At 37.8% G+C, this 21534-nt stretch overlaps 1 protein-coding gene across 2 annotated transcripts in view; it reads left to right on the forward strand.

Moving 5' to 3' along the window:
* The window catches only part of LOC134602337 (solute carrier family 23 member 2-like), a 267129-nt gene that overhangs the window by 69053 nt on the left and 176542 nt on the right, over positions 1-21534 (forward strand). Inside the window, exons 5-6 of one of the 2 annotated variants that reach the window (XM_063447122.1) lie at positions 15739-15920; positions 18989-19106. The exons of the other annotated variant lie outside the window; for it this stretch is intronic. Coding sequence (XP_063303192.1) covers positions 15739-15920; positions 18989-19106 — 300 coding nt within the window. The remainder of the gene's footprint in view (positions 1-15738; positions 15921-18988; positions 19107-21534) is intronic. 2 annotated transcript variants of the gene reach the window in all.

The following is a 21534-nucleotide window of genomic DNA, read 5'->3' on the forward strand; positions in this document are numbered from 1 at the left end:
GATATAAACAGAAATCCAAAGCCTTGAAAATGCCAGTCGGTACTGTTCAAGCACTTATTAGAAGTGGATAATTTGGGGGATCTATTGGTATCAAGTCAAGGTCAGGGAGACCAAGAAAGATTTCAGCCACAACTACCAAAATAATTGTTTGGGATACAAAGAAAGGCCCACAGGTAACCTCAGAAGAAATACAGGCTGCTCTGGAAAAAGACAGTGTGGTTGTTTCAAGGAACACAATACAACAATACTTGAACAAAAATGATATGCATTATCGAGTTGCCCGAAAGAAACCTTTACTGCGCCAATGGCACAAAAAAGTATTGTTACAATATGCCCGACAACACCTTGACATGCCTCACAGATTCTGGCATACTGTTATTTGAAGTGACAAGACCAAAATAGAGCTTTATGGTCACAACCATAAATGCTGTGTTTGGAAAGGGGTCAACAAGACCTATAGTGAAAAGAATACCCTCTCCACTGTGAACCATGGTGGTGGCTCAGTTATGTTTTGGGTGTGTGTGAGCTCTAAAGGAATGGGGAATCTTGTGAAAATTGATGGCAAGACAATACTGGCAGACAATTTGTATTCTTCTGCACCAAGGCTGCGCATGGGATGCTCTTGGACTTTCCTGCATGACTTTAATAAGCACAATGCCAAGTTGACCCTCCATTGGTTACAGCAGAAAAAGGTAAAGGTTCTGCAGTGGCCATCACATTCTCCTGACCTTATTATCATCGAGTCACTCTGGGGAGATCTCAAACGTTCTGTTCATGCAAGACAACCAAAGACTTTGCATGACCTGGAGGCATTTTGCCAAGAAGAATGGGCAGCTATACCACCTGCAAGACTTAGGGGCCTCATAAATAACTATTACAAAAGACTGCATGCTGCCATTGATGCTAGACGGGGCAATACACGGGATTACGAACTAAGGGTATGCAGACTTTTGAACAGGGGTCATTTCATTTTTTCTTTGTCGCCATGTTTTGTTTTATGATTGTGCCATTCTGTTATAACCTACAGATATATATGAATCCATTAAGAAATAAAATAAATCTGTTTTGCCTGCTCACTCATGTTTTCTTTAAAAATTGTGTATGTATTACCAATTCTCCAAGGTTTTGCAAACTTTTGAGCACAATTGTAAATAAGGAAAATGTAAGACTAATTTAATTATTTGCTGCAAGTAATTTTATGTGAGAATACAAATATATTTATTAGGTTATTAGGTTTATTACGTTTAAAGGGACTCTCCAGTGCCAGGAAAATAAACCAGTTTTCCTGGCACTGCAGGATCCTGCAGTGCCCCCCTCCCTCCGACCCCCCATCCCATGTTGCTGAAGGGGTTAAAACCTCTTCAGTGACTTACCTAAATCCAGCGCTGATGTCCCTCGGCATTGGATCAGGCTCCTCTCAGGCTCCTCCCCCGCTGATGTCAGCCGGCGGTGGAGACCCAATGCGTGCGCGCGGCAATGGCCGTGCACGCACTTTAGACCTACCCACAGGAAAGCATTATTTTATTTAATGCTTTCCTATGGGGATTCCGGCGATGCTGGAGGTCCTCATGCATAGCGTCAGAACGTCCAGCATCATGCATAGCGTCAGAACGTCCCTCTAGTGGCTGTCTATAAAAACTGCAATAATTACACTTGCAGGGTTGAGGGTGATGGGAGTTGGCACCCAGACCACTCCAATCGGCAGAAGTGGTCTGGGTGCCTGGAGTGTTCCTTTAAGTACTTTGAATTATACAATGCCAATCATATTTTATTAACTTACACATTAGCTAGAATAGTTATTAAGTGTTCTTAAGGAAAATGCAGGAATTTAACTGCAGTCAATACAGTTTTTTTGTTTGTTTATTGAAATCTGAATTTGAAAAGTTTTGAAATCAGTAATGATTTTTTGAAATTAGTAATGTAGCTACATAACGACAGAAATAATGGTGTAGAAAGATCCAACTATCATTTACTAAACTGCTTACTTGTTGATCTACTTAAAAATTTAATCTTAACCCCTTAAGACCGCAGGACGTTCTATGCCGTCCTTATTTAGATGGCTCTAAAATCCGCAGGGCGGCATAGAACGTCCTGCGGTCTTATGTACTTACCCGGTCGCCGGCGATCCAACGCTGGCGATCGCGGTATGGGGGACTTACCTGGGAGCCCAGGGAGTCCCCCTCCGTCCTCTTCGGCCCCCCAGGGCCATGTGATCGCGAGGTCCTTGCGAGGACCCCGCGATCACATGGACGGCATAGCCGTCCAAGGCAGTGCCAGCAGGGGGAGTGCCTGTAATGACAGGTACTCCCCCTGCTGTCTGAAATTCAAATAAAATCTGTTAAAACAGTGTAAAAATAAGATTATATATACTTAGATCATATATATATTTATTATATATATGATCTAAGTATATATATACACATATACACATATACACATAAATATACATACACTGTCTACATGTATTTTAACCCCTTCAGGACCGGCCTGTTTTTGCGATGTTTGTACGTTAAGGACCAGAGCAGTTTTAACACTTTTGTGGTGTTTGTGTTTAGCTGTAATTTTCCGCTCTCTCATTTACGGTTCCCATACAAGTTATATATTGTTTTTTTCACGACAAGAAGGGCTTTCTTTACATACCAGTATTTATATTATGTCATATATTGTATTTAAAAAAAATAATAAAATATGGTGAAAAATAAAAAAAAAAACATGTTTTTGGACTTTTACTTGAAAAATCTTTTACTTATCTACAAAAGCTAATGAAAAAAACTGCTAAATAGATTCAAAATTTTGTCCCGAGTTTAAAAACACCCAGTGTTTACATGCTTTATTGCTTTTTTTTGCAAGTTATAGGCCTATAAATACAAGTAGGAAATTGCTGTTTCAATATATATATATTTTAAATGTATCAATAGTGACATTGTTACACCGTTATCTGTCATAAATCCCCGAAACACACCTAACATGTACATATTTTTTAAAGTAGACAACCCAGGGTATTCAAAATGGGGTATGGCCAGTCTTTTTTAGTAGCCACCTAGTCACAAACACTGGCCAAAGTTAGCATTTATATTTGTTTGTGTGTTAAAAATGCAAAAAACGCTAACTTTGGCCGGTGTTTGTGACTAAGTGGCTACTAAAAAAAGCTGAACATACCCCATTTGCAATACCTTGGGTTGTCTTCTTTTGCAAATGGTATGCCATCATGGGGCTAATTCTCATTCCTTGGCTACCATACGCTCTCAAAGGCAACCTAACCAATCTGACAAATTTCAATAAAAAAAAAAAAAGTAAAACCAAGCCTTATATTTGACCCTGTAACTTTCACAAACACTATAAAACCTCTACATGTGGGGTACTGTTATACTCAGGAGACTTCGCTGAACACAAATATTAGTGTATCAGAACAGTAAAATATATCACAGCAATAATATCCTCAGTGAAAGAGCTGTTTGTGTGTGAAAAATGCAAAAAACTTCACTTTCACTGACAATATCATCGCTGTGATATGTTTTACTGTTTTGAAACACTAATATTTGTGTTCAGCGAAGTCTCCCGAGTAAAACAGTACCCCCATGTACAGGATTTAGGGTGTCATAGAAAGTTACAGGGTTAAACACAGTGCTAGCAAATTAAATTATCTGGACTTTTGGCCTGGGTTGGCAGGCAGGTCCCTCAAATTGCAATCATTAAAATTACTTAATTAGGTAAAAATATTACATAAATATGCACGTAGAATTTTAATATATATACATATTTATATATTTGACGTCTACGTGTATATTTATGAAATTATTTATGTAATTATGTATGTGGACATATGTATATTTCGTATTATTTTTATTTATTTATTTATACATAGATATATATATCATTACATTCTAAGTGTATTTTGATATAAATATATATATATATATCAATATCAAAATACTGTTAGAATAAAACTGAATATATATATATAATTTTTTTTTAATTATTAAAAAATATTTTTATTTTTTGTTATTTATTTTTATTAACATATTATTTTTATTTTATAATAATATATATATACCATATATAGTTATTATATATATTGTATATATTCGTGTGTAATTTAAATATAAGTATATTTTTATAATTATATTCGTATATATAAATATAAAAATACACTTAGTGTGACATTATATATATATGATATATATACATATATTATATATAGGTATATATAGATATAATACATGTATATATAGCATATATATATACACATATTATTATTTTTTTCACACTTATTACTTTATTTTAAAACTTTATTTGTGATTTTTCACTTGCAGGGAGACTGCCTGTCAGCACAGACAGTCCCCCTGCAGGCAGATACACAGACCCCTATTGCGGTCATGTGATCGAGTGATCACATGGCCGTGGGGTCCTGATCTGCCGAGGGGGGGCTGCCCGGGCAGACAGGCAACCCCCTTGGACCGGGAGGAGAGCTGATCGCCGCCGTGGGACCGACGGCGATCAGGTAAGTAGCCCAAAACCGTTATGACGGTTCAGGACCGTCAGCGGTCCAAACGCACGTTTTACCGCTGACGGTCCTGAACCGTCAGCGGTCCTTAAGGGGTTAATATTAATATATACATAATTATATATATATATTAATATCAAAATACACGTACAATGATATTGATTAAATATATATATAATTTTTATTATATATATATTTATATATAATAAAAAATAAATAAATATATAAATACGTTAAAAAATAAAATAAAAAAAATAATACAAAATAAATAGATAAAAAATATATAAACATGCGAAATTTCGTTCTAACTGTATTTTAAAATTAATATATATATATTGATATCAAAATACATGTAGAACGAAATAATATATATATATCTATATACATAAGTATATACGTATATAACACTAAATATATACCTATATATAAATAAAAATAATAAAAAAAATTATATACATATATATGCACACATATATATATACACACCTATATATATAATAATTCTACGCATATATTTATGTAATAATTTTACATAATTAGGTCATTTTATTAATTACAATTAGCGGGACCTGCCTGACAACCCATGCTGAAACTATAGGGAATTTAATTTGCTAGCACTATATTTAACCCTGTAACTTTCCAAGACACCATAAAACCTGTATATGGGGGGTACTGTTTTACTCGGAAGACTTCGCTGAACACAAATATTAGTGTTTCAAAACAGTAAAATATATTACAACGACGATATCGTCAGTGACAGTGACATTTTTTGCATTTTTCACACACAAATGGCACTTACACTGACGATATAATTGTTGTGATACGTTTTACTGTTTTGAAACACTAATATTTGTGTTCAGCGAAGTCTCCTGAGTATAACAGTACCCCTCATGTACAGGTTTTATGGTGTTTTCAAAAGTTACAGAGTCAAATATAAGGTTTGCGTTTCAGTTTTTTCGCATTAAAATTTGCCAGGTTGCCTTTGAGACCGTATGGTAGCCCAGGAATGAAAATTATCCCCATGATGGCATACCATTTGCAATAGTAGACAACCCAGGGTATTGCAAATAGGGTATGTTCAGTTTTTTTTAGTAGCCACTTAGTCACAAACACTGGCCAAAATTTGCGTTCAAATTAGTTTTTTGCATTTTCAAATATTAACACTAACTTTGGCCAGTGTTTGTGACCAAGTGGCTACTAAAAAAGACTGGACATACTCCATTTGCAATACCTTGGGTTGTCTACTTTTGCAAATGGTATGCCATCATGGGGGTAATTCTTATTTCTGGGCTACCATATGGTCTCAAAGGCAACGTAACCAATCTGGCGAATTTCAATGTGAAAAAACTGAAATATATAACATGCTTTATTGGACCCTGTAACTTCCCAAAACACCATAAAAACCTGTACATAGCGGGTACTGTTTTACACGTGAGACATCGCTGAATACAAATATGTGTATTGTATTGCAGTAAAAGCAAACAGTATTATGACATTCACAGTTAGAATGTCACGTAGAACTAAAAAAATGTAAAAAAATCTATTTTCTCCCATTTTTGTAATATTTTTTTCATATTAAATTATGTTCCATACCTAAATATTTGATGTTAAACGAAAGCCCTGTTTCCCCTGAATAAAATGATATATAATAAGTGTGGGTGCATTTAATATGAAAGAGGTGAATTACGGTTGGACAGACATGTAGCGCAAATGCCAGGTTTTGTTTACGTTTTTTTTGGATCACAACTTGTACATTTGGCTGCGGTCTTAAGGGGTTAATTAATGTATAACATGTATTTGTATTGTTATACTTTATCTATTAATTCATATATTTGGAAACTCACATTTTCACGTTTTGCGTAATATTTTTTTTTTATCCAGGAAACACAGTTATGCAAAGTAGATCCCCTTATCTTTTACTGTTGGCTTTGGGTGAGAACCAACATAGTGAGTCAGGCTCAATAATGTGACAGGTTCAAGTTCTTGAAGGAAGTTGCACAGAGAATTAAGGTCTTAGAATAAACTGTCTAACTCACCAATTAAAACAAACAATTGACAGAAAAGATACACAAGGGCCCAGTTCCAACAAATTCCATTGAATCACTGAGTCACCAAGGAAACAGGCCCATTTAACTAGTATAGTCTGGCAAAAACTAGGGAAAATAGAATTTAAAGTGTGCATGCATAGTCTTCAGTTAGCTATGGTTAAGACAAAAGACCTATTAGTTCATGTTCTTGGAAATTATGTAAGTCTTATTAGTACAATAAAAGGCAGCATCCATTTTGGGTTTTTTCAAGAGCAGTAAAACTTGCTCGTGATGTAGGTGTAGATACTTAGTGACAAACTGTCATTCTTTTTGCACAACCAAGAAGCAAAAGGTAGATCTTGGATGTGGCATTTAATTAAGAAACTCTCACAGTGCTATACTCACAGTGAATGCTTGCACTACCGATGAAACACCTAAATGCACATCTGTTCATTTGACATTTTTCTGTTGATGCCTGGGCCCGCATGAGCATTCCCGAGTCTTCATGGGGTCAACAAAATTGCAGTGCAGGGAATATAAGTATGTTTTTTACTAAGCTCTGCTGCTTTTTCAGCCTAGTAAACTCTGTAATAATGTCTACTAGGGTGACATAACAAGAACATGTCACTTCAAAAGAAGAAATAGTACTACTTTAACCCCTTAAGGACAGAGCTTCAGAAGCTTGTCTTTCACTTAATGACAACGGCATTTTTTGCATTTTTTGCTATTTGCGTTCAACTGCAATTTGCATTTTACTAATTTATTGCACCGACACATATTATATACCGTTTTTTAAAGGACAGAAAGGGCTTTAATTTGATGTAACACATATATATATAAATGCTTATTTATTATAAAAAAAATACAGAAATATGCAAAAAAATGAATTTTTGTGTGTTTTTTTACAGTTTTTGCAATAATAATGTGTACATAATTAGTGCAGGTTAAGGAAAGTAATTAAAAATAAATTCATTTAGTTGTTCTGAATTACAGAATATATAATGTGTCTGGGATTTTCAGTTTTTTTTGGTAGTTACAGGTCACAAAGCACAAGGAGTAAAATAAACTTTTTATGTGGAGCGATTTTAGAATTTGGTATGTTTGTCTTGTAAGCCTAATAGCCATAAAAGAAAACAAAATTGCCACACAAAAGTATATATTTATATAAAGTAGACACCACAGGCTATTTACCTAAGGTTGTTTTGACACTTTCTACGTAGCCATTTTACCGCCAACCTCTGCTAAATATTGGAGTAAAATTGTGTTTTTGGGGGGTTTTCGCACACAAACTTATAACAAAGAACTTCTCATGTGTATTTTGTAAAGTTGGTGTGTGCTATTCCTGTACAAAGTTTTATTATGTGTTCAGTTACTTCTGCTGAGTACAACGGTACCCCCATTGTATGTCTTTGGCACTATTTCGTGAAGCTACAGTGCCATATAGGAGACCTGTCCTTTTCAGTATTCACAGTAGAATTTTGAGAGACGGATTTAATGAGCCTATGCTTCCATTTGGGGTATTATAGTAGTTTGACTGTTCAAAAAAACCCCACAAAGGCCTACCATTTGTAAAAGTAGACACTCCAGGGTATCTCGTAAGGTGCATATTGTGCCTTAACATGCCCCCATTTTTTTACCATTACATGCCAAAGTATGTGGTAAAAAATAATTTTGTGCATATTTTACATACGGATTGCATTTTTGCTGGGCATTTTGTATATTTCATGTGTGCCACTAAGTTCAAACCCCCCAAATTATGCTCAGCTAAGTCTTCTGAGTAAAAGGACACCCCCATTGTATGTCTATGGCACTATTTCGTGAAGCTACAGTGCCATACAGGAGACCTGTCCTTTTCAGTATTCACAGTAGAATTTTGAGAGACGGATTTAATGAGCCTATGCTTCCATTTGGGGTATTATAACAGTTTGACTGTTCAAAACACCCCACAAAGGCCTACCATTTGTAAAAGAAGACACTCCAGGGTATCTCATAAGGTGCATATTGTGCCTTAACATGCCCCCATTTTTTTACCATTACATGCCAAAGTATGTGGTAAAAAATAATTTTGTGCATTTTTTACATACGGATTGCATTTTTGCTGGGCATTTTGTATATTTCATGTGTGCCACTAAGTTCAAACCCCCCAAATTATGCTCAGCTAAGTCTTCTGAGTAAAATGACACCCCCATTGTATGTCTATGGCACTATTTTGTGAAGCTACAGTGCCATATAGGAGACCAAGCCATATCAGTTTTGACCGAACTTTGAATTTTGACGCCGGGCCTATGTGCAATTTCCAAGCATCTTTGCAGGTTTTAAATTCAAACTACCCCACAAAGGCCTACCATTTCTTAAAGTAGACACCCCAGGGTATTTCAAAAGGCATATTTTGAACCTTAGTGTGGGATCATTTTTCCGCTAGCGTGTACCAGGTGTAGTGGTTATAAGCGTTTTTTTTCTGCCTTTTTGACACACAAAGTGAGTTTGCACAGTATATTTTGCAAACCATATGTGTACTACCACTGTATAATACTTCATATTTTGCTCAGCTATGTCTGCTGAGTAAAAAAATACCCCCGTATGTACCTTTGCCAGGTATATGTGGACATCGGAGGGGCACATTTGGTACACAGCCATTCCATTTTTTTTCAAATTTTGAATTTTTACGCTGTGCCCATGTCCCATTTTAGAGTATTTTACCAGGCTATATAATCCAAATACCGCATAAAGCCATACCATTTCTTAAAGAAGACATCCCAGGGTATTTCAAAAGGCATATTTTGAACCTTAGCGTGGGATCATTTTTCCGCTAGCTTGTACCAGGTGTAGTGGTAATAAGCGTTTTTTCTGCCTTTTTGACACACAAAGTGAGTTTGCACAGTATATTTTGCAAACCTTATGTGTACTACCACTGTATAATACTTCATATGTTGCTCAGCTATGTCTGCTGAGTACAAAAATACCCCCGTATGTACCTTTGCCAGGTATATGTGGACCAGGTGTAGCTTGTACCAGGTGTAGTGGTAATGAGCGTTATTAAATGTATTTTTTTACTTTTTAAAACTTTTTTTTACTTTTTAAAACTATTTTTTAAACTTTTGTTTTGATTATTCATTTTTTTAAAGTTTCCTAAACTTTCGTAAAACTTTTTTTTACAGATTTAACATTTTTCTAAGCTTTTTTTTTTACGTTAACCCCTAACTAGCAGTAAGCAGCACTAACAGTAAATTCCCCATTTTCCCATAACTCCCACCCACCCCAGCTAGCAAAATATTTAATTATACAATATTTAAATTAGTTAATTAAATAAATTTAACCCCTGAGGGTTAAAAAATAAATAAAAGTTAATCGTCAGGGGTTAAAAAAAAAAAATTAGAACAGTATAATACTGTGATCTGTATTTTGATCACTGTAGGCAGTGATCGACTGGCAGGGAAGGGGTTGATTTTTATTTGGACTGGGTAAAGGGTTTATTTTTTTAAATTTTTTACTTAAATGTTATTAAAACTTTTTTTTAACTTAATTTTTTAACTTTTTAAAGCTTATTTTTAAACTTTTTTTAACGTTAACCCCTAGTTAGCGTAATACTAAATCCCCCAATTCCCCACTAACTTCCACCCTCCCCAGCTAGCTAAATTTATAATTTTAAAATATTTAAATTAATTAATAAAATAAATTGAACCCCTGAGGGTTAAAAAAAAAAAATAATTAACCCTCAGGGGTTAAAAAAAAAATCAGATCTTAGTAAAATGTAATCCCTGCCAATTGATCACTGTAGTCAGTGATCAATTGGCAGGGAAGGGGTTAATTTTTTATTAAAATGGGTAAAGGGGGGGTAAAGGGGGGTGGGATTTTAATTTTACTATGTTTTCTTTCCACCAGGGGGCAGGATCACTGAAGATCCGTCTCCCTGCACTTCACACAGAACCAGGAAGTGCAGGGAGGCGGAGGTGAGTATACACAGCACATGTGCCCGCTCAGACATGCTGTCAGAGCGGGCACATGTACTGGCGCAGCCCGATCCGGTGCTCCCGGTCTGCCTCTAATGCAGAGGCAGACCGGAGCACCATTAACCCTGCGATCGCCGCGATTGCGGCGATCTGGGGTTAATTTTAACGGGTGACGGACGAGGTCCGTCACTCGTCATTAACGCATTCCCCTGAGTGACGGACCTCGTCCGTCACTCGTCGTTAAGGGGTTAATGGACATCCATTATTAGATTAAAGGACCACTATAGTGGCAGGAAAACAAACTAGTTTTTCTGGCACTATAGGGCCATTAGATCCCCCCCACCCTCATGGCCCCCCTGCCGCTGGGCTGAAGGGGTTAAAACATCAGCACCAAATGTGCATGCAAGCGGCCCATAGGAAAGCATTACTCACAGTGAGAATCGTGGTAGTGGGCTCTAGTGGCTTTCAATGAGACAGCCACTAGAGGCTGGATTAACCCTAGGTGTAAACATAGCAGTTTCTCCGAAACTGCTATGTTTAGAGCTCCAGGGTTAAACTAGAGGGACCTGGCACCCTGTCCACTTAATTGAGCTGAAGTGGTCTGGGTACCTATAGTGGTCCTTTAACTGAGGAAAGGATATTGAAACAGTAAAGTATACAGTCAGTAGTTATCCTAATATTTTTCATATGTGTATCTTACCTGTTCTGTGTTGAATTTATACGTACACCCTGTTCCAAATTATTATGCAAATTATATTTTTCTCATTTACCTAAATCATTTATGTAAATAAGTTAGCATAATTCTCATGTTATCAACTATTAAGAGTAGTAGTAGAGTTATTGAACAAACCTCCTAATGATAACAGTATTTTTTTTAAACATAAAAAAACTTACAATGCACTGTTCCAAATGATTACGCACAGTAAATTTCAAAACACTTTATAGGTTGTAAAGAACTGAAAATTGTCATTTGTTGTGTTTGCAGCATATTTACTGAAATCAAAAGCTATTTCAATCTAACTTATAACAACATTTTAACTTTTTAAACATTTTGACAGGCCATGTTACATCTTAACATAGGACCCCTTATTTGATAGCAGCTTCACAAGTCTTGCATCCATTGAACTTGTGAGTTTTTGGACAGTTTCTGCTTGAATTTGTTTGCAAGATGTCAGAATAGCCTCCCAGAGCTGCTGTTTGGATGTAAACTGCCTTCCGCCCTCATAGATCTTTTGCTTGAGGATGCTCCAAAGGTTTCTTAATAGGATTGAGGTCAGGGGAGGATGGAGGCCACACCATGACTTTCTCTCCTTTTATCCCCATAGCAGCCATTAATGCAGAGGTATTCTTTGCAGCATGAGATGGTGCATTGCCATGCATGAAGATGATTTTATTACTGAAAGCATAGTTCTTTCTTCTGTACAAGGGAAGAAAATGGTCAGTCATAAACTCCACATACTTTGCAGAGGTCATCTTTACACCTTCGTGGACCCTAAAGGGGCCGACCAGCTCTCTTCCCATGATTCTGGCCCAAAACATGACTCCACCACCACCTTGCTGACATCGCAGCCTTGTTGGAACAGGGTAGCCGTCCACCTACCATCCACTACTCCATCCATCTGGACCATCCAGGGTTGCACGGCACTCATCAGTGAACAGGACTGTTTAAAAATTACTCTTCATGTATTTTTCTGCCCAATGCAGCCGTTTCTGCTTGTGAGCATTGGTTAGTGGTGGCCGAATAGAAGATGTATGCACAGTTGCACTGCTCTCTTGATCCGATGCATAGATCTGGCAGAAATCTTCCTCAATGTGCCTTTATCTGCACAAACTAGTCTGTGCTCTGAATCAGCCACAAATCTCTTAAAGGAACACTAAATTACTTTAGCTAAATAAAGCAGTTTTAGTGTATAGATCATTCTCCTGCAATTTCACTGCTCAATTCACTGTCATTTAGGAGTTAAATCACTTTGTTTCTGTTTATGCAGCCCTAGCCACACCTCCCCTGGCTATGATTGACAGAGCCTGCATGAAAAAAAAACTGGTTTTACTTTCAAACATATGTAATTTACCTTAAACAATTGTATCTCAATCTCTAAATTGAACTTTACTCACATACAGGAGGCTCTTTCAGGGTCTAGCAAGCTATTAACAAAGCAGGGGATAAGAAAATCTTAATTAGACAGAACTTGCAATAAAGAAAGCCTAAATAGGGCTCTCTTTACAGGAAGTGTTTATGGAAGGCTGTGCAAGTCACATGCAGGGAGGTGTGACTAGGGTTCATAAACAAAGGGATTTAACTCCTAAATGGCAGAGGATTGAGCAGTGAGGCTGCAGGGGCATGTTCTATACACCAAAACTGCTTCATTAAGCTAAAGTTGTTCAGGTGACTATAGTGTCCCTTTAATAGTGCGATGATCACGCTTAAGTTTTCGTGAAATACCTCGTCCAAGGTATTGAACTATTTCACTCTTTTCGGCAGCAGAGAGATCCTTTTTCTTCCCCATATTGCATGAAAATGGTGCTCTGCTTAATAATGTGGAACGAACACCCGTCTTTAGTAGTTTTTCCTTAAATTGGGCTCACCTGGCAATCTAATTATCACAGGTGTCCGAGATTGTTTTCAGTGATCAGAAGAGCCCTGAGACACAATGCGATCCATGAGTTAAACTGAAAAACAAAATATTTAATCTTTGTGACACTTAACCCCTTCAGGACGGAGTCAATAGTGCACGTTCTGATCAAAACAAAACGTAAACAAAAACTGGAATTTGCGCTATATGTCTGTTCAACCGTAATTCACCTCTTTCATATTAAATGCACCCACACTTATTATATATCATTTTGTTCAGGAGAAACAGGGCTTTCATTTCATATAAAATATTTATATATGAAACAATTTATTATGAATAAAATAAAAAAAAACTGTAAGAAATTAGAATTTTTTATTAATTTGTAGTTCCGCCTCACATTTTAGCTGTAAATGTCATAATACTGTTAGGTTTTACTGCAACAAAATGCACATATTTGTAATCAGCGATGTCTCACGAGTACAACAGTACCCCCCATTAACAGGTTTTATGGTGTTTTGGAAAGTTACAGGGTCAAATATAGAACGTTCCATTTTCAAATTGAAATTTGCCAGATTAGTAATGTTACCTTTGAGACGGTGTGGTAGCCCAGGAATGAGAATTACCCCCATAATGGCATACCATTTGAAAAAGTAGACAACCCAAGGTATTGAACGTGGGGTATGTTTAGTCTTTTTTAGTAGCCACTTAGTCACAAACACTGGCCAAAGTTAGCGTTCATATTTGTTTCTGTGTGAAAAAAGCAAAAAACTAATATTTGGCCAGTATTTGTGACTAAGTGGCTACTAAAAATGACTGGACATACCCCATTTGCAATACCTTGGGTTGTCTACTTTTGCAAATGGTATGCCATCATGGGGGTAATTCTTATTCCTGGGCTACCATACGGTCTCAAAGGCAACATAACCAATCTGGCAAATTTCAATGTCAAAAAAATGAAATGCGAGCCTTATATGTGACTCTCTAACTTTCCAAAACACCATAAAACCTGTACATGGGGGGTACTGTTATTCTTGGGAGACTTCACTAAACACAAATATTAGTGTTTTAAAACAGTATAACATATTACAACAATAATATAGTCCATAAAAGTGCCATTTGTTTGTAAAAAATGCAAAAAACTTCACTTTTACTTAAAATATCATCGTTGTAATACAATTTACCAGTTTGAAACACTAATATTTGAGTTCAGCGAAGTCTCCCGAGTAAAACAGTACCCCCTATATACAGGTTTTATGGTGTCTTGGAGAGTTACAGGGTCAAATATAGTGCTTGCGAATTAAATTCTCTGCACTTTCTCCCTGTGTTGTCAGGCATGTCAATCAAATTTTAATTAATTAAATGACATAATTATGTTAAAAAATTACTTAAATATACACGTAGAATTTTAATATTTATGCATTTATAGGTATTTAAATTCTACGTGTATACTAATGTAATCTTTCATGTAATTATATGTATTTATCTATCTATATATATTTGCGGTTATTTGTATTTTATATATAGATAGATATATATAGAATGTCATTCTAAGTGTATTCTGTTTCCAATATATATATATTAATAACAAAATACAGTTAGAATGAAATTACATATGAATATATAATTTATTTTAAATTTTGTTTCAATATTTTATTTATTTATTTTATTATTTTATTTATTTATTATTGTAATTATACGTATATATATATAATATATATATGTAGATCTATTATATATATAATATATATATACATATTATATATGTAACGTCATTCTAAGTGTATTTTAATACTAATATATATACTAATATTAATATTAAAATACATTACGTATGACGTTACATATATATAATATGTATATATATTATATATATAATATATATACATATATTATATATATATAAATACTTGTATTTTATTTTAACATGTGTATTAAATTTTTTTTTACACTACCTACCAGCAGGGGGACTCTCTAATATTTTAGACAGTCCCCCTGCTGGCAGATCCATAGCCAGCTATAGGGGGCCATGTGATCGCTCTTTGAGAGCGATCACATGGCCCCCGGGGGCCTCATTTGCCGGAGGGGGGCTGCCTGGGCTCTCAGGCAGACCCCCAGAAGAGGATCGCGGCGGAGGTAAGTATAGCTTACCTCCTGGGGGCTTCAGCCGTTACGGCGTTCTATGCCGCCGCAACGGCTTTAAAGCCCTTTAAAGCCGCGACGGGATATAACACCGTAACGGCGTTAAGGGGTTAAATAGAATTTGCATAATAATTTGGAACAGGGTGTATATGAGTTGTGTACTAATATTATTTTGTATTTTCAATCTTATATTGTACCCTTTTGTAACAGTGCAGTGTTAGTGGGCCCAGGACATATTCAACAACAAGAAAAATCTCAATGTATCCTTCCTGTTAAAATATTTTAAAAATAAATAAATATTGCCATATCCTTGTTCTGTCATCCTAGCAGACACAATTCCAGAGTTTACCAGGTCGAAAAAGCAGCAGAGGCAGTTATGATGGGTATCATGGTTAAAATACTGATCTTCCCAGACCGTATTAAAGCTTAGAAAAAACTAAATTAAAAACAAAACGACATGAATGAATATATATTTTAACAAGTAAATGTTTTACAAAATAGAATATTTTAGAACATGTATAACTAGATTGTATTTTATTTTATAGATTCAAGGTGCAGTGATTGTTGCCTCTACTCTTCAAATAATACTTGGGTTTTCTGGCTTAATTGGATTTTTGCTGAAGTTTATTGGTCCTCTGTCCATCACACCGACCATAACGCTTATTGGACTCTCTTTATTTAATGAAGCAGGGAAGAAATGTGGTACTCATTGGGGAATTGCTGCTATGTAAGTTAAAAATATACTTATGTCAGTTCCATAATTTCCAAACTGTCACCAGTCTGTAAAATGAACAACTCTTCACTATTTCTTTATGGTAAAAATTCCGAATCTATTTGTAGGAGATTTACGTTGAGAAAGCAAGCAAGTAGAGTTGAGAAAATATACTGCAAAAATTTGTAATTTAAACAAACCAGTTTCAGTGTTTCTATTTTTCAAAATATTAATAACTACGTGTACATTAAACATTGGTGAGATACCTTAGCTGAAAATAGAACAGAAAAACCGCATCTACAGAAAATCTACAATAATAAACTATAGGTAAAGATGGTAACATTGTTATATTAAAATTATAGTATGGAAACATAAGAGGTAAACTATGTAACGGATCACCTGGTACCCCGACTGGGTACCTCCGTTGAAGGATGCTCCTAGCACTTACAGAGGGCTCCAAGCGCTCCGCAGACACCACAACCACCGCAAACCCCACAAACCGCCACAGCGTGGTTGGGGTCTCGCCGTCTCCTACACACCCTGGACCTACGACAAGGCTCCAGGTTTCAGTGGGTGAACCTCTCCTCCAAGAGAGTGAAGCAGGAACAAGCTCTTAAAAGAGCTTAGTAGTGATTAGCAAAGGGAGTATGCAGAGCATAGCAATCCCTTGTGGTGATATAGCAATTCCCCCAATAAGAGACAGAACTCTAGATTGAGGGTGAAGTAGAACTGATGTTTAATGGCAGGTACTCTGCTTTTATGCAGTGCTCCCCTGCAAGGGAGACGCCCACAGGCAATTAGGCATTCACCAATCAGATAACGGTTACATCCCACAGATACCCTCCCCTCTGCTTGGGAGATAATTGAGTTTCTTACTGTATCTACTCAATTATCTCCAAGCTGAAAAATCATACTTTTTATACATTTTTATAACTTTAAAACTATACATTCAATCTTCATAAAAAATACATATTCAAACTCAGCACACTTTACTTACATACATATCCAAAATTCAGCCAATTCCATCCAGGGGTTAAAGAGTTAGCTGGCCGACCGCAAGCATATTTTCCTGCCCAAAACAGTTCCATAGATTTGGGCTGTGCGGTCGGTAAATTTCACACTGAAAAAATGACTAAGTCCCATTCGAAAGTGCGTTCAAATCTTCGAATGGGACTTAGTCTCTGTGGCTGAAAACTTGGTGCAGGAGAAGGTAAGGGTCAGCGGTGTTCGTTGAAATATGTAGCCGATTTCAGTTCCATGGATTTGGCTACAAATACCGCTGACCTCGTTCGAATGAACAAAAATGGCCGCCGCCACGTGTTCGTTTGTCGAATGGCGGCCACTTCGACTACTTCAGCTGTATCCGAAGTGCCAATTTAAAGTTGCAACACTGCTCCAAAGTAATCAAAGGGCCAGAAACAGCATTATCAAAATCCATTATACAGTTCTTAAAGGGTCAGTAACAGTATAATCCATAGTCCATAAGCCCCAACTCAGTTCCTTAAAGGGCAATACATCCCAGGGCCATAGTCGCAGGGCAGGAGGCTGGCAAACAGGCCCCTCCAAAAACCAGTGGCGAGGTTACTTTCGCCACAAACTAAATGTACAATACACAATGTGGAGTATCTTACATAGTTACATAGCTGAAAAGAGACTTGCGTCCATCAAGTTCAGCCTTCCTCACATTTGTTTTTTGCTGTTGATCCAAAAGAAGGCAAAAAAAAAAAACAGTTTGAAGCACTTGCAATTTTGCAACACGCTAGGAAAAAAATTCCTTCTTGACCCCAGAATGGCAGTCAGATTTATCCTTGGATCAAGCAGCTATTACCCCTACATTGAAAGATTATTTAATTGAATATTCTGTTTTTGCAAGTATGCATCTAGTAGCTGTTTGAACATCTGTATGGACTCTGATAAAACCACTTCTTCAGGCGGAGAATTCCACATCCTTATTGTTCTTACAGTAAAAAAAAGTCAATACCTAAACAGTGACCTGTGCTCACATGGCAACTGCACAAGTATGACATGCTTATCAATGATATTTAGTGAATAGCCTTTATGAGTCTATTCTATATTATCTTAAAGGGACACTCCAGCCACCAAAACAACTGCATCTAAATGAAGTTGATATGGTGCATGCAGACACCTTTGGACACTATTACCTCAAAGGGGTTAATCTGTTCTCAAACGGTTTGACCCCATAGTTGCCTCCAGCGGCAAAGTCCACTCCTCTCCTGGCGGCATCCAGCTTCTGAATTTTTTAGAGGGCATGGGCACTGCTGATTGGTTGATAGGGGTCAGCTGACGCTTTCAGCCAACCAGTGACTCTCCATTCAATAAACTGGCTTGAGAAAGATACCAGTTTAGTGAATTAATTCAGAAGCTGGATACTGCCAGGGGAGAAATGGACATCACTACTGGAGGCAAATTTTGGGTTAAACCATTCGAGAAGCATCACAGTTTCTTAGCCCAATTTGCCATATCTCCCATCTGGATTGTCTTGCAAATCCCCAAATGAAAGCATTGATTCAATGTTTCCTTTGGAGAAAGCCTAATGTGTGTGTGTGGCACAAGTTACACATGCGCATTAAGTTCCCCCTTGCACTGACATTGGAGGAGGTGGAGACGGAGACAGCTCTAAGGGACCTTGGCTCTGGAAACAGGTAAGTGGTTAAAGGGATTTTAAGCCTTTCATTGCGGGAGGGAGGCCAGGAGGGGGGGGGGGGGGGGGGGGGAAGGGAGCAAGGGCAGAGGGACACTGCAGTGTTTGAAATACATCTTTGTATCAATAACACTAAAGTACCCCTTGAAGGCCAGAGTAGCTAAACTGAAAGCCCGACTGACTTAGATAACTTTTCATTTTCTGCTATGTTGAGTAAACAACTCGGTAGTTTTAATAGATGTTGGTGTAACAAAATCTATATTCATAAAATATCCTTTTTCACATCGCAATCAGCCTTTACCTGCTTTAGAGCTTTAGAAATGACTTTAAAGTAAACATTGAAATTTATTACAATAAAAAATAAAATAAAAAATCCCTCTAGCATTTTATTATACTTTAATTGTTTATTATTGTTTTGCAGCACTATGTTACTTATTGGGGTTTTCTCACAATACCTCAGAGATATAGAATTACCTCTACTAACTTATAGCAAAGGAAAATTGAAGATCATCAAGTATCCTGTTTTCAAATTGTTTCCTGTAAGTATTATAAGTTTCATTTTAGCAGGGTAAGAGAGGTGATAAAATTTGGGTTTATTTCACAGTTTAAAACTATACATTGTCTCAAACAAAGTAGATCAAACCTAATTTCTCATTTAAGCAGGGCCGGTGCAAGGATTTTTGGGTACATAGGCGAAGATGTATTTTTCCACCCCCCCCTCCCCCCCATTCAAAAATAACATCTTCACCTATGTGCCTCTTAACCAGCCCATCTCCCCGTCCATTATTGGTCCCCTCCCTTCCCTGTCCCTTAGTGTTCTTCTGACAGTCACACACACTCAATGACAAACACAGAGACTCACTGATCTGACACACACACACTGATTGACACTCATTGACAGACACACTGATAGTCACACACAGACTCAATGACAAAGATACTCTCACTGATTTGACAGACACTCACAAACACACACTGACAGACACACACATACACTGACACACTCACATGCAACACTCATACAATCACTCACAGACACACATACACTCACTCACGCACACACTCACAGTCACTCACAGACACATACACTCACTCACGCACACACTCACAGACACACATACACTCACTCACTCACACACACAGTCACTCACAGACACACAGTCACTCATAGTAACACATACACTCACTCACGCACACACACACGCACACACACACACAGACACATACTCACATACACTCACTCACGCGCACACACACACACACACACACACACATACTCACAGACACACACTCACAGACACACACTCACAGACACTCACACACAGACACTCACACACAGACACACACTCACAGACACACACTCACAGACACACACTCACAGACACTCACTCACACAGAGACACACTTACTCACAGACACTCACTCACTCACACACACTCACACACACTCACTCACTCACAGACACACTCACAGACACACAGACACTCACTCACTCACACACACTCACACACACACACACACACACAGAGACACATACTCACTCACAGACACATACACACACACACACACTCACACAGACACTCACACAGACACTCTCACACACAGACACATCACATACATTCACAAATTATTTTAATACATAAATAATATCCACCCAGCCTCCCTACCTGGAGAGCTGGTGTGGATCATTCCCTGGGGTCCAGTGGGGCTGCTGGGCGGCGTGCGGCAGGGCTGAGACCAGGCGCTGCGAGGGAGCTCTAACCTCTCTGCTCTGCTCCCTCGCGGGCTTTCTGCTGATGCCGCGGGAGCCGGAATATGACATCATATTCCGGCACCCGCAGCATCACTAGACAGCACGCGAGGGAGCAGAGCAGAGAGGTTAGAGCTCCCTCGCAGCGCCTGATCGCAGCACTGCCGCACTGGGGGCGGAGATGGTGGCCGGCAGGAGGGAGAGCTTCCCTCCTGCCGGTCACTGAAATCTTGCGCCCCCGGAGCCGGTGCGCCCTAAGGCGGCTGCCTGTGCCGCCTTATGGACGCGCCGGCCCTGCATTTAAGCCCTCCAAATTGGCACTCATGTATGCTGGCCAGGTTCTGCACCCAAACTCCACAATCATGTTTTTAAAAAAAAAAAAAAACTCTAATCTAGGCAAAAAATAATGAGGTTTAGTTACATTATATGATCATACATTGCATAAGCCTGCCACAATGTCAATGTACCCCATCTTGGCGGGTCCTACTCCAGGGATCCTCAAACTCTGGCCCCCCAGATGTTGCTGAACTACAACTCCCATGATTCTTTGAATTACATAGATAGTCAGAGAATGGGAGTTGTAGTTCAGCAACATCTGGGGGGCTGGAGATTGAGGACCCCTGTCCTACTCTAACGGCCTAATGTCTGCTTCATGAGCTACTCACTTGGGGGAAAAATTCCATCTGGAGTTCTCTGCAGTACAAGGCTAAATAGGGCCCTGGGATGAAGCAACTGTGACATGGAGGGGTGCAAAACCAAGGAGTTGGCTAGACTCCCAAATATATATGTAGATAGTGATCAGCACTCTCAGACTTTGAAGATTAAAACATACAGTTTATTAATAATCCATTAAAAATAAGATCGACGGATCAGGCATAAATAATATGGTAACACAGTGCATTTATATAGAGAAAACATAAATGGAATTAGTGAAAAATGACTTACCCCTGGTGCTAAGAATAGTGAGAGTGGTGCCCATAGCGTCCCCCAATGTCCCATGCGCATGCGTGGACGAAGCCACGCACCCACGTGCCGTTTTGCAGCGGCAACGAAAAAAAGCACGTGGTGCTAGAATCAGAAAATAGCATGCATGTGAACAAAGTGTATACCCGGTTGTTATAGCAACCTGTATACATAAATAAAATCATGCAAAACATAATGAAGAAGTGATCTATGAATCTATATCCACAACCATTAGAAGTGCTTCAATATAGACA

Source organism: Pelobates fuscus, chromosome 3 (assembly GCF_036172605.1).
Source record: "Pelobates fuscus isolate aPelFus1 chromosome 3, aPelFus1.pri, whole genome shotgun sequence".
Taxonomy (NCBI): domain Eukaryota; kingdom Metazoa; phylum Chordata; class Amphibia; order Anura; family Pelobatidae; genus Pelobates; species Pelobates fuscus.